The following is a 12154-nucleotide window of genomic DNA, read 5'->3' on the forward strand; positions in this document are numbered from 1 at the left end:
ATAAAATTATCTTTTTTAAAAATAACTTAAAATTTATAAAATATTTATTTAAATATTAATAAAATGACAAAAATATCTCTTTGGTATTGATCCTTGTTTACATGCATCAAAAACTATAAATTTAAACAATAAAAATTATTTTAGGATTAAATTTGTTTAAATGAATTAGAAAATAAAATTTTAAATTTTAATTTATCAAATATTCTTATAAATAATTTTATAAAGATAAAAATGTCCTTATAAAAATTAACACTGACTTACAAGCTCAAACAACCAATCTAACAACAAATTATATAATTTTTGTCTAACCCTAATCTCACTTTAATTATCATTCATTTTTTTATTTATATTTTTTTCTTTTATTTAAAAATCAAATTCTAATTTGAAATGATATTATTTAATAAAGAGTAAAGTATCATTTTTGTCCTCAACGTTTGGAGTAAGTCCTAAAATTGTTCCTAACATTTAAATCGTCTTATTGAGACAGAGACTAAGAGACAGAGACTCAGTATCATGTTTGTTGGTTTAGAGACTGGTACTAAAATTTCTGTCTCTATCCCTAAAATTTCAGTATTTCAGTACCTCCAAAAAGTAAGGACACAACGGACTAAAATTTTTAAAGATGGAGACTGAAACTTTAATAATATTTTATACCTAAAATATTCTCATTTCAATTAATTAATTCCAATTTTACCCTTTGTACAAATTAAATTAGAGTTTCATTCTTGTTTTAATTTCTGTCTCCCACTTTGCACCAAACAAAATACTGAGATTTATTTCAATCTCTGTCTTTTGGTCTCTGTCTCTCAGTTTCAATCTTTTCGTCTCTGTCTCTCCACCAAACGCTATCTAACATTTCAAAATTGGCTCAATGTTGTCCTGCTATTAGGGATTTGTCCCAACGTTTTCGTCCTATTTACGTCCCTAACATTTTAAAATAGTCTCAATGTTGTCTCGTCGTCAATTCTGTTAACAGATCCCTAACGGCAGGACAACATGGAGCCAATTTTAAAATGTTAGATACTTAAATAAAACGATTTAAACATTAGGGATAACTTTCAGACTTATCCCAAATGTTGGGAACAAAAACAGTACTTTACTCTTTAATAAATTTATAATGTTAAAATTTAAATTTGATTTTAAAAGACTAAAATGTACTTTCATATAATTTTAAATGATAAAAATACTCTTTAAATAATTAAAGTTGTTTTATTAAATTAAAAAATAAAAATTTGAATTTAAATTTTTTTATCTTTGGTAAATAAAAGAAACAACACGAAAATGTGAATTTAAATTTAATTAATAGAATCAAATATATTATTTAGTATTAAGTTTAAATATTAAGATGTTCTTTTAGAATTAGATTACTAAATGAGTTAGAAAGTAAAATTTTAAATTTTAATTTAAAACACTAAAATAGGAACAAAAATAAAATACCAGAACAATTAAAATAGGGACAAAAATTGAAGATAGTTTAAAAACATATCCGAATAAAATAATAAAAAATGATGAAGGAGATGTAACGTTAAACAAGACACCGGTCACGATAGTGAACGGTAGTGATAGATTTGGTTAGAAGTGAGATTTGAGAAAGAGAGCCATGGAGTAAAATAAATATAAAGGATTTTAATATTTAAAGCAGAAACAGTAACATAAATATAAAGAAAATAATGGAAATTTTAACTGCAAAAAACTAATTTAAAAATAAAAATATATAGAGTATTGATTCATTAAATAATTAAAAACTTTATACACAGTTGATTTACTAAACTATTAGGGAGTATTGTAAACATAATCGTATTAAAAATAATACGAGTATATTAATTTTTTAATTTATAATTAACGATTTTAAATAGTTATTTTTTTAAATCGAATAAATATAATTAATCATATAAATATAATAATATGAATACGTTTATTTTTATTAAATTAAATTAAGTTATTAATTAAATTATATTTATTTAAATTTTAATTTAAAGATTTTATAATTTAAAATTTTAAATTATGTGAATAAAATTAAATTAATAAAAATAAAAATATACCAGTATGACTGTAATGAGTTTATGAAATTTTAAAACAAAATAAATTTTAAAAGATAAAAATAAAAATATTGTTATGGAAACAATAATTTTTTTTATTTTATTTCAATAAAAAAATCAACACTAATAAAACAATAATTAAAAAAGTGTTGCTTAATAAGTAAAGATGGGAGATTAAATTATTAATTTATAAAAATAATTTATAAGCAACGTTTTTTTTAATTTTTGTTTTATTAAGCAACGTATTCTATTAATATTTTATAATTATTTTATGGTTTTTATTTGAAAATATAATTTTATGTTAGTGTTAATTTTTTAAATATTAATCTTTTAAAAAAATATTGTTGACATTAATTATTTGATGAAGTTTTCAATATATAATAAAAGCTCTATTAATAAAATACTTATTAGAAAACTGTGTCAACCCATATTACAATATTAATACTATAAAGGAGTTTCAAAACTCCAAACATAAGGGGAGTATTGTAACATCCACCTTCTTTCTTTATACTGAACTACATTTCCTCCACAATCTGGTACGTTGAGATTGAGATTTAAACTCGCATACTTTATTTTAGGTGTTCTGAGATTTATGCCTCAACTTACTCTTTCTATGTTGATATTCTTAGAAGTTAGAACGGTATAGTCTTGAAACCGTAACATAAAGAAGGCAACACATTCATGTAAAAGACAAACACACATTTTACTTATTGTGGGAAACACCGTTGTTTGAGTTCCAAACCAAAGTATGGAAACAGAAAAAAGAAAAAAACGTCTTCCTCATTCCAATGTCACATCATCACTTTACTCGATTGAAAACTCAAACAACATTGAATGTTGGTACTTCTCACCAGGTCTAACCACAACAGATGGGAAATTTGGCTGGTTTATGGCATTAGGGAATCCCTGAGTCTCCAAACACAGCCCTGCATGCTTTCCATATACGGCGCCTCCTTTTCCGTTAACGCCATTGACATAGTTTGCCGTGTAAAACTGCATGCCAGGGGCATTTGTCCACAAGTTTAGCACTCTTGAACTTGAGGGATCTCTCACTTTAGCAGCATGTTTTAAACCTGCTTTCTCGTCACCACAATCAAGCACATAGTTGTGGTCGTATCCCATTCCAACCTGACCAATGGTGTTGCCTATTCTACTCTCAGTGGTAAAATCAAACGGGGTGCCCTTCACCGGCATTATTTCGCCGGTTGGCACAGTGTTCTGATCGACTGGGGTTACATGATTCCCCCATATCTGAATGGAATGGTTAAGGACGTCTCCTGAGTTGTGGCCAGCCAAGTTCCAATAGGTATGCTGAGCTAAGTTAATTATGGTGGGCTTGTCCTTTGGTACTCCTTCCATGTCAAGCCTCATAGTTGTTCCCGAAATGAGCGTGTAAGTTGCAGTAACGGTAATATCCCCAGGATAACCTTATATGGCAGTGAAAAAAAAATATGAAAAAATAAATAGATAAAGAGAAACAAAAGGGCAGAATAACTGAGACACTCAAAAGTAAGAGGAAGAAAGAATAAATAATACCTTCCTCTCCATCATGACTGTGATATTTAAAAGTAATTGATGGGGTTTCACCCTTTTTATATTCAACAACCTCCCATACCTTCTTATCGAACCCTATATTTCCTCCTAAAATTGGAAAACAGAAATGGATCAGGCACACACAAATTTTATAACAAAAACAAATAGCTGTCTTAGAAAACACTTGTGCTTTTAGGCTATTTCAAATTCTATTCCATAATCATGTAATGTTATTCGTGAAAAGAGCAAAAGAAGGTTTATCCAAGAATGTTAGGTGGTCCACCTCCAGCATTGTTGAGAACAGCTATACAAAGTATTTTTGTAATATATAACGAATCCTTAGACTGATGATCAGCATTACAGTGTTTAGAGGAGTAATTTCCTATAGAAAATGATTGAGATTTAATGCCATTTCAAAATTCTATTGGAGAATTATAGTGTTAGTGTACAAATTGCAGCTTTGTTTATTGCCGACAAAGCATCTCTCAACCATGAGAATCCTTTCTTGCTTTGCCATAATTTTCAAAGCTGACTCTTGCAACAGATAGTCAATCAGATAGATATGTTAAAGTCATAGTTCGCAACCATAGAATTAACATGATCCTAACCAAAATGCACACAGATATGAACATACTAAACATGTGGAGCAGAGGATATGTAGAAATCAAGAGTGTAGAATTGATACCATGAAGACTGTTTGGGGGTTTGTTGAGAGGCAAAGAGTACTCAACCCCATCAAGTGTAAACTTTCCCTCCTTAATTCGGTTTGCTACGCGACCCACAATGCAGCCGAAATAAGGAGCAAGACCTTTCTGCATGCATAACAAATTCGACAAATCAATCATCAAAATAAAACTGAGAAACCAAATTCTAGCCTATGAACATGTCAAATCATGGTGGATTGTTATCGACCATGATTCAATATTTTCTTGCAATCCACTGTATCTATCAGAAAATATAATTATAAAATTAATGTCTATAAAATAACATTCTACCAGGAAGAAATTGGAAAAAAAAAAGGAAAGACAAATACTAATAATTGTAATAATATCAATCGATCCCTCCACTATATGGATAAATGTAACTTGTCAAGGCCTTTCAGAAACGCATGATATTGTTGTTTCAAACTTCATAGATAGAAACTTGAAAAAGAGAAACACAATGCACATCAATTAGATAAAAAACCAATCCAATCAAATGTATAACTAAACTAGCAATCGCGATTCAAATCATGATCCATTGAAAAACAAAAAATGAGGATTTGCTTAATTTTCACCTGATATGATTCAACGGAATCGAGGCCAAGAACAACGTCAGACAACGCCCCTTTCCACACAAAAAAATAACACAACTCAGTTTCTATCTTTGATAATTTAAGGAAAAAAAATGCATGCAACATCAAATTAGTTTAATTCATGAAGATTTTGAATGAAGATTATAGGAATTGAGAAGGGAAAAGGGAGAGAGGGGAAACCATCTTTGCCGGGAACGGAGAGGGAGATGATGGTGCATCCGAGGTTGGTAACTTTGACGTCCATGGTGCCATTGTTGAGCTCGAAGATCTCAGGTTTCTGGTTCTGATCGGCCATTGTAAGGGAAGGTGATTGAATCGCCGGTCTCACTCACTGAGTCACTGAGTTGCTAGGTGGATGTGACGTAACTAAATGAATATACGCTTTTTGTTTTTGATGTTGTACTCATGAATTGAGATTATGAGGTGTCAGGTTATGAATTTATGATTTCGTTTGGATAATCATTTCTCTATCAACAAGGGCGTATGCTGTTTGACTGTTGAAAAGATCAATAGCAGTTTTTTATTCTCTTGGGTAAAGTAATTTTTTTTGGGTTAAAATTTGATAAAAATTTTAAAAATATTTTTAAGGGTAAAAAATCCAAATGAGCCAAGGGGAGCTCAGTTTAACGCAAATTAGCCAAATCAAACTTCGATACTTCAATCCACCAGAACAAGTTTTTATATAATTCAAATCAATATGTTTCGAATTAAGTTTCAACGTAATTCGAATTGATTCAATTCGAACTACTTTGAAAAACTACTCATGGTAATTCGAATTAATTAGAAACGAATTATGCATGCAATGTTCGTAGTAATTCGAAACGAATAAATTCGAATTCCAAAAAGGTAGTTCGAAACGTATTAATTCGAATTACATGGGGAGGGGCACAAGAGAGGGGTTCGAATCAAATTGATTCGAATTAGGTTTATTTGGTGCTACGAGATAATTCGAATCAAGTTGATTCGAATTACAAGGGTTTTGGCTATATAAGGAGTTCGAACCAAGTTCATTTGAATCACTTTGTCATTATCCAACCCCACCAAATCCCAAAGAAAACGACCAACATTCGGGCCGAGTAAGACCATAGCGGCATTTTCAGGCAATGGGGGAGGATCCGGGGAGGCTTTATCGTTTGGATGGAGTTGCTCATATCGCCGGGGTGATCAACGATGAGGTTAGTGGTTTATGATGTTGCGCTGTTGATGGTGTTTTTTGTTAGTGGTTAATGGTAGTAGTTGATGAAAGCGGTTTATGATAATGGTATTTGTTAATGGTTTTTGATAATGGTTTATGTTACTGTTAGTGGTTTAGGATAGTGGTTTTTGTTAATGGTTTTCTATAGCGGTTTATGTTAGTGTTAGCGGTTTAAGCAAGTGGTTTAGACCAGTAGTTTTTGTTAGTGGTTTTTGTAATTTACCTTTGTAAGGGGTTTTTGTTAATGATTTTGGATAGTGGTTTTATTGATGGTTAGCGGTTTAGGGTAGTGGTTGATTGCTGTCTAGGAATTCTGTTTGGCTGATTTTCGTAAATTTTTCACTCCCATGGCTTAAACACGTTTTTTGCCCTATTTTTAAATTTTGTTTTGTTTTAATTTTATTTTAAAAGTTTTTGATTTAAAATTTGAATTTTTTTAATTTTGAATTTTTATATTAGAGGATAAAGTGTAATTTTTTATTTTTAAATAGGTTTTTTTATTTTTTTGTCTTATCTATGAAATAAATAATGAAAGATCACACTTTATCTTCTAAATTAAAATTCAAAATTTAGAAGATCTAAATCCTTCGATTTGTATCAAATACATTTTCGATAGCTAAATTTTTAAAAAAATTAATACCAACCAACAATAATACATGACAATTATATTTGATTTGTTTGTGTTGAAAATTGTTTTGATGTAATTGTTGTTGAATAAATTCTAAATTTTTTAAAAAATTAACAAGAATATATTTAATGCAAATTAAAAATTTTTGAAACAAAATTATAACAAAATAAAATTTAAAAATATTTTAAAAATTTAGATATATTTTAAATTTTTTTGTCAAATTTAAAAAAAAATACTTTACCTTTATTCTTTTAATTTTGGGATTAATCACTAGCCTTTCATATTCATTCGTAACTTGTTTCTTGAAGTAGAGGGATTTTTTACTATAAAATTTTATTTTTTTATTTTTGTGTTGTAAATTTTGATATTATTTTAAAATTGTTTTTTAATTGAAAAATGAGTTGAAATTATTTTTTTCTTAAAAGTAATTTAAAAATAGATATTATGATAAATAATTTTATTAATTTTAAAATTTTAAATAATTGTATTATAAATTGATTAACTTTTTATTTATGTTTAAATTATGATTATATCTTTTGTTTATTAATTTTTATTAAATTAATTTTAATTAAATAGAATTCGATTTTTTGTATTTATTTGAGTGCCATTATTTTGATAAAAAAGATATTTTTTAATGAAAAAATATCTTTTATTTTTATTTTTATGGGTGTTTGGTAAATTTCTAATAATAAAAGTAAAAGTATTAAAAAAATAAAAAAAATTTTGAATTTTTATTTTTGTGTTGTAGAGAGGGTTTTTATTATACAATTTTATTTTTTATTTTTATGTTGTAAATTTTGATGTTATTTTAAAATTGTTTCTTAATTAAAAATTGAGTTGAAACTATTTTTTGTTCTTGAAAGTAATTTAAAAATAGACATTTTTATTAATTTTAAAAATTTAAATAATTGTATTATAAATTGATTTTTTTATTTATGTTTAAATTTGATTATATTTTTTGTTTATTAATTTTTATTAAATTAATTTTAATTAAAAAATAAAGAAAAAAGAGTTTGGTGAGTAGTTCCTCAGCATACTAATCCACCATAAAGTAAGGGAAACTAAAATTTTAGATCCATTTTATGTAAATGAATCGAGAATGATAGAGATATAGAATTTGTTTGGGCACTGTTATTGAAAAAGATCTTTTATAAAAGTAGAAGTAATTTTATATTTGGATATCTCATGTAAAAAAATTTTTTATTTATTAATTATGTTTGGATAAAATAAGATAAAAGTATTTTTTTATTCATTTATTATGTGAAAAATATTTTTTTAAGAAAAAATATATTTTTAAAAAAGATGTAAATTGTAACTTTTCAAAAAAGATATTTTTTTAATAATTTTTTAGTACTTTTATTTTTACTACTAAAAATTTGCTAAACACATTAAAAAAAATTATATCAAAATAATGGCACTCATACAAGCATATAATTATTTATATTATTTTTTTTTATCAATGTAAGCTTTTGAGAGTAATAATATTATAATATGATGATCTAGAATTTGATTATTAGTAAACTCCAAAAATAAAAAAATAACACAAAATAAATAAATAAAAACTACATAAAAATTAAGTAACACATACTAAAAGAAACTCTTATTTAAAAGTGTTTAAACTTTTCCAAGTAGCATCATAAGTTTCACAAAAGAAAAGAGGCTAAATATCCATTTTGATCCCTCAGATTCACTCAATCATTCAATTTAGTCTCTAAAATTCAAAATTACCTATTCTAGTCCTCTAGATTCAACTTCGGATACCAATGTGGTCCCTCAACTCTTTCCAACGATGACTAGGCAAATGGAGTGCTGAAATGGCACCTTTCCTGCCACGTTGGATGATGAGTAATCGTTTACTCTTGGCGTCCAAACAAGTCAGAAATGAAGAATAGTGGAGCTAGAGAAGAAGAAGTATAATACTTTATTTTGGGTCTCCATCATTTCTTCTCCCTTCATATACAAAGCGACGATATTTCTGACTTGTTTGGACGCCAAGGGTAAACGATGTCGTTTACTCATCATTTAGTGTAGTAGGAAGAGTGCTATATTAGCACTCCGTTTGCCTAGTTATCATCAGAAAGAGTCGAGGGACCACATTGGTGCCGGAACCTGAATCTGGAGGACTAGTATAAATAATTTTGGATTTCAAAGATTAAAATAGGTAATCTCAGAGACCAAATTGGAGATTTAGCAAGAGAAAAGACTTGCTTCGTTTTTGGATGGATATTGACCAGGCAAGATTAATATGTCCTTTACCACCCTTATAGTTAAGATGTGAATATGTCTTCATATTATAATTAGAATAATTAAAAGATGAGTGTTATGGGTCAGCAATTTTTGTGATTTGTAATCATTAAATAATTATTAATAATATTTTTAATGGTGTGAGGTTTTATCCAATGGTATAGGATTATTCACTTTTCTTTTACTAATTATATACTAATCAAAATTTAATAAAGTTGTTGGTCCCTAATTAAAATGTGGATATATGGTATATAATGATATTTGATTGATTGGTCATGTAAAATATTTTTCATTGAAATATATCATAATTAACTCCAATTCCTAAACTGTTTCTGCATCACGTGTGATGTAGATAAAACTGCTCAGATCAATTGTATTAAGTGGCAATATGCTCTAATAACTGGTGCACACAACAAAGAATTACGGCAAATCACATTCCAGACAAGATAGACTATTCTTGGATATTGTATTCATATTATATTCTTGGACTTCAATACTAAGAACTTCTGACTAAGTAATCAATTTTGCAATTCATCATGATGTAGAACTCAATAATAATAGTCCATCTTTACAAAGTGGATGAATGCATTAATAGCAAAATCATATGGTAAGTGTCATTTTCATTAATCATGATGAATCAGCTTTGTAAAGCAATTCCAACCATGACCAATAAAACCACCTGCAAATGGTGATAGAGTTGGTCATTTTACTTTCTGTCATGATATTCAAATAAAATTGATCACAGTAACATCCAGATCATACACAAATAAAGATAAATATCAATACGCCTGCATATGCACAAAACACAATGGATGACAAGCATGCACGCTAAACTCTCATGTAATGAAGTTTTAGGTGGATATTTCAATTAAAATTCTATAATTATCTTTATGTGATATATTTTATTAGAAAAAGTATAGGTAGATAATAGTTTTTATGAACAATGTGAACAATGAGTCCAATAAAATAAAAATACATTGCATTCCTAAATTATCTACCTAAATCTTAATATTAAGATTACTCACCTAGTGAATTGAACATCCATTGTTCATGTTAATAAAAAAAGTCATTAGTTATCTAACATTACCCATTTTATTATTATTATTATTAGATGATACATTATAAAGTTTGATTTTGGTATATTATAAAAATATTATTTTTATTTTAAAGTAGGGTAAAGTATATTTTTTGTCTCTAAAGTTTAATAAAAGTTTCAAAAATACCCCTAAGTTTTATTTTGTTTCAATTTTATCCTAAAAGTTCTCGATTTGCATCAAATATACCCCTGACAACTAATTTTTCAAAAAATTTAAGATAAATTTAACAACAATTTCATAAGAACAATCCTCGACACAAACAAATCAATCATAATTTTCCAAGAGGTGCTTGTGCTTTTAAAAAGTACAAGCACCTCATTTTGCATTTAGTAAATTAGAAAGTTAGGGGTGCTTTTAAAAGCATTACCTAAGCGAGAGCTTTTCAAAGCTGGCTTGTGTTTATCAAATTTTATTTATTTTTCCGCACATATTTTCTGCTATTATATTGCCATTGAAATCCTCATATATTTCTAACTTCTCATCCTAACCTTTACAAATTCTAACACAGTCTTCATGTATTTTTTATTTCTCAACCCAATCTTCACAAATTTTAACACAGATACATCTCTATCACATATTAGGTATGAATCTCTATCTATTTATATTATTTTTTTGTGCGTTGTTTTTGTATTTTTCAGTAGATCTATGATGTTTGTTTGTTTTTTATCTGTTCTTTGAAATGTGAAGAGGTTAACTTGGTTTATGAAAACCAATTATAAATTTTTTCTTGTATAAATATTAGTCAAAATTATAATAACAAACATGTATATACATATGTAAATATAGATATATAATCATAGGAATAATTTATTTGATATATGTGTCTCATTTTTTGTGATATGTAAAAGTGAGCCAATATATTAATAATTTTTTATTTTTAATTATAGTACTTATACTAATTAAAAATTATTTTTAATTTAATTTTATCAAACGCAATTACTTAAGCTTTTACTAGGATAGAAGCATGGAGCGCGGCAAATTACTTAAGAGTATTAATTTAGTAGATGAATTTAATAAATAAAAAGGAAAGCAAATTAAAAATTAATTAATAACACAAATAAAGAAAAGAGAAAAAGACAAATTAGTATATGACTATGTGTATAGATATTTAAGTCTCTAAACATTGAAAAATACTTTTAAATACTTTTTGCGAAACGTAATAGAAATATCTAGCATGAAACCATCAGTCACGGAGTTCAGTCAGAAAAAACATTCTAAAATATATTATGGACAGCAAGTCAATTTTGAATGGCAGTACTAGTGCAAATCAAGAAAAGCAAGATTGTATTAGTATAAGTTAGTTAGGATCGGAGAGGGTTATAAACAGTGAATTATGTTGCTTTCTAAATGATGATAATGTAATACACATTTTTTCATAACTTCAATTCTGTTCTACTGTATTTTCTTCGTTGCTAGTCTTTCAATTTTTTCTCTTTTCTTTTCTGCTGTCCAACTCGTTCACATCATCATTATGTTCTTGTTTCAGTTTATCTTTTCTCTTTGAAAATTACATGTTTCAATTCTCTTTAGACACTCGACCTGTAACAAAAGACAGCGATAAACTGTAACTATGATGCATAAATTTTTTTAATTTTGCTGGATTTAGTCGAATTTCTAAATTTTTGGTAATCTGAATCTTTGATTTTATAGTTCGGTAATAATGTTTGGTTTTGTATTTTTGTTTGATTTTGCTGAAATAATATATTTTGTGTGTAATTGACTTGTTCATGAGTAATTAACTTTATTAAAAACTTAATTAAAAAACTGTTATTACATATTTTTCTTCCAACAATTGTCACATTGTTCTTTGAGCAATTTGTTTCATAAATATAGCTTTGTAATTGACTTATTTTTTTAAAAAAAGTTTTTAAATTAGCATTTTCTGTTAAAATTAGCACTGAAGTTCATTAATAAATTTGATCTACAAGTTATGCATACTCATCTTTTCTACTGGATCTGTTCTTCACTGCTTCTCACTTAGTACCTTACATTACAGCAATCTGTGTGCTTTGTTTTTTGTTCCCTGCCATGTTTTGTAGTCTAATTCTCATTCATTAAAGTGGAGAAATAAGTGGCTATGCCTTATCTTTCCTTAAAGATTTTACATTTACCAGTAGCAACAAA

The 12154-nt window shown here is 27.4% G+C and overlaps 1 protein-coding gene across 1 annotated transcript; it reads right to left on the minus strand.

Annotated features, from left to right (window-relative positions):
• Positions 1 to 2723: 2723 nt before the first annotated feature.
• LOC107490633 (uncharacterized) lies at positions 2724 to 5300 on the minus strand. Its single transcript, XM_016111429.3, has 5 exons — positions 5047 to 5300; positions 4849 to 4898; positions 4258 to 4384; positions 3576 to 3680; positions 2724 to 3466 (listed from the first exon to the last, which is right to left on the minus strand). Exons 1-5 carry the CDS (start codon positions 5159 to 5161, stop codon positions 2844 to 2846), a joined length of 1020 nt encoding a protein of 339 aa, XP_015966915.1. The 5' UTR covers positions 5162 to 5300; the 3' UTR covers positions 2724 to 2843.
• Between the last annotated feature and the right edge of the window lie 6854 nt (positions 5301 to 12154).

Source organism: Arachis duranensis, chromosome 5, assembly GCF_000817695.3.
Source record: "Arachis duranensis cultivar V14167 chromosome 5, aradu.V14167.gnm2.J7QH, whole genome shotgun sequence".
In the NCBI taxonomy this organism is placed as follows: Eukaryota; Viridiplantae; Streptophyta; class Magnoliopsida; order Fabales; family Fabaceae; genus Arachis; species Arachis duranensis.

What these genes read in the sequence shown, in the direction of transcription:
- LOC107490633 (XM_016111429.3), bottom strand. Translation starts at nt 5,161, where the DNA reads ATGGCCGATCAGAACCAGAAACCTGAGATCTTCGAGCTCAACAATGGC. An exon ending in ATTCCGTTGAATCATATCAG is followed by an intron (nt 4,385 to 4,848) that starts GTGAAAATTAAG and finishes TTATGCATGCAG; the next exon opens with AAAGGTCTTGCTCCTTATTT. An exon ending in CAGTCATGATGGAGAGGAAG is followed by an intron (nt 3,467 to 3,575) that starts GTATTATTTATT and finishes CTGCCATATAAG; the next exon opens with GTTATCCTGGGGATATTACC.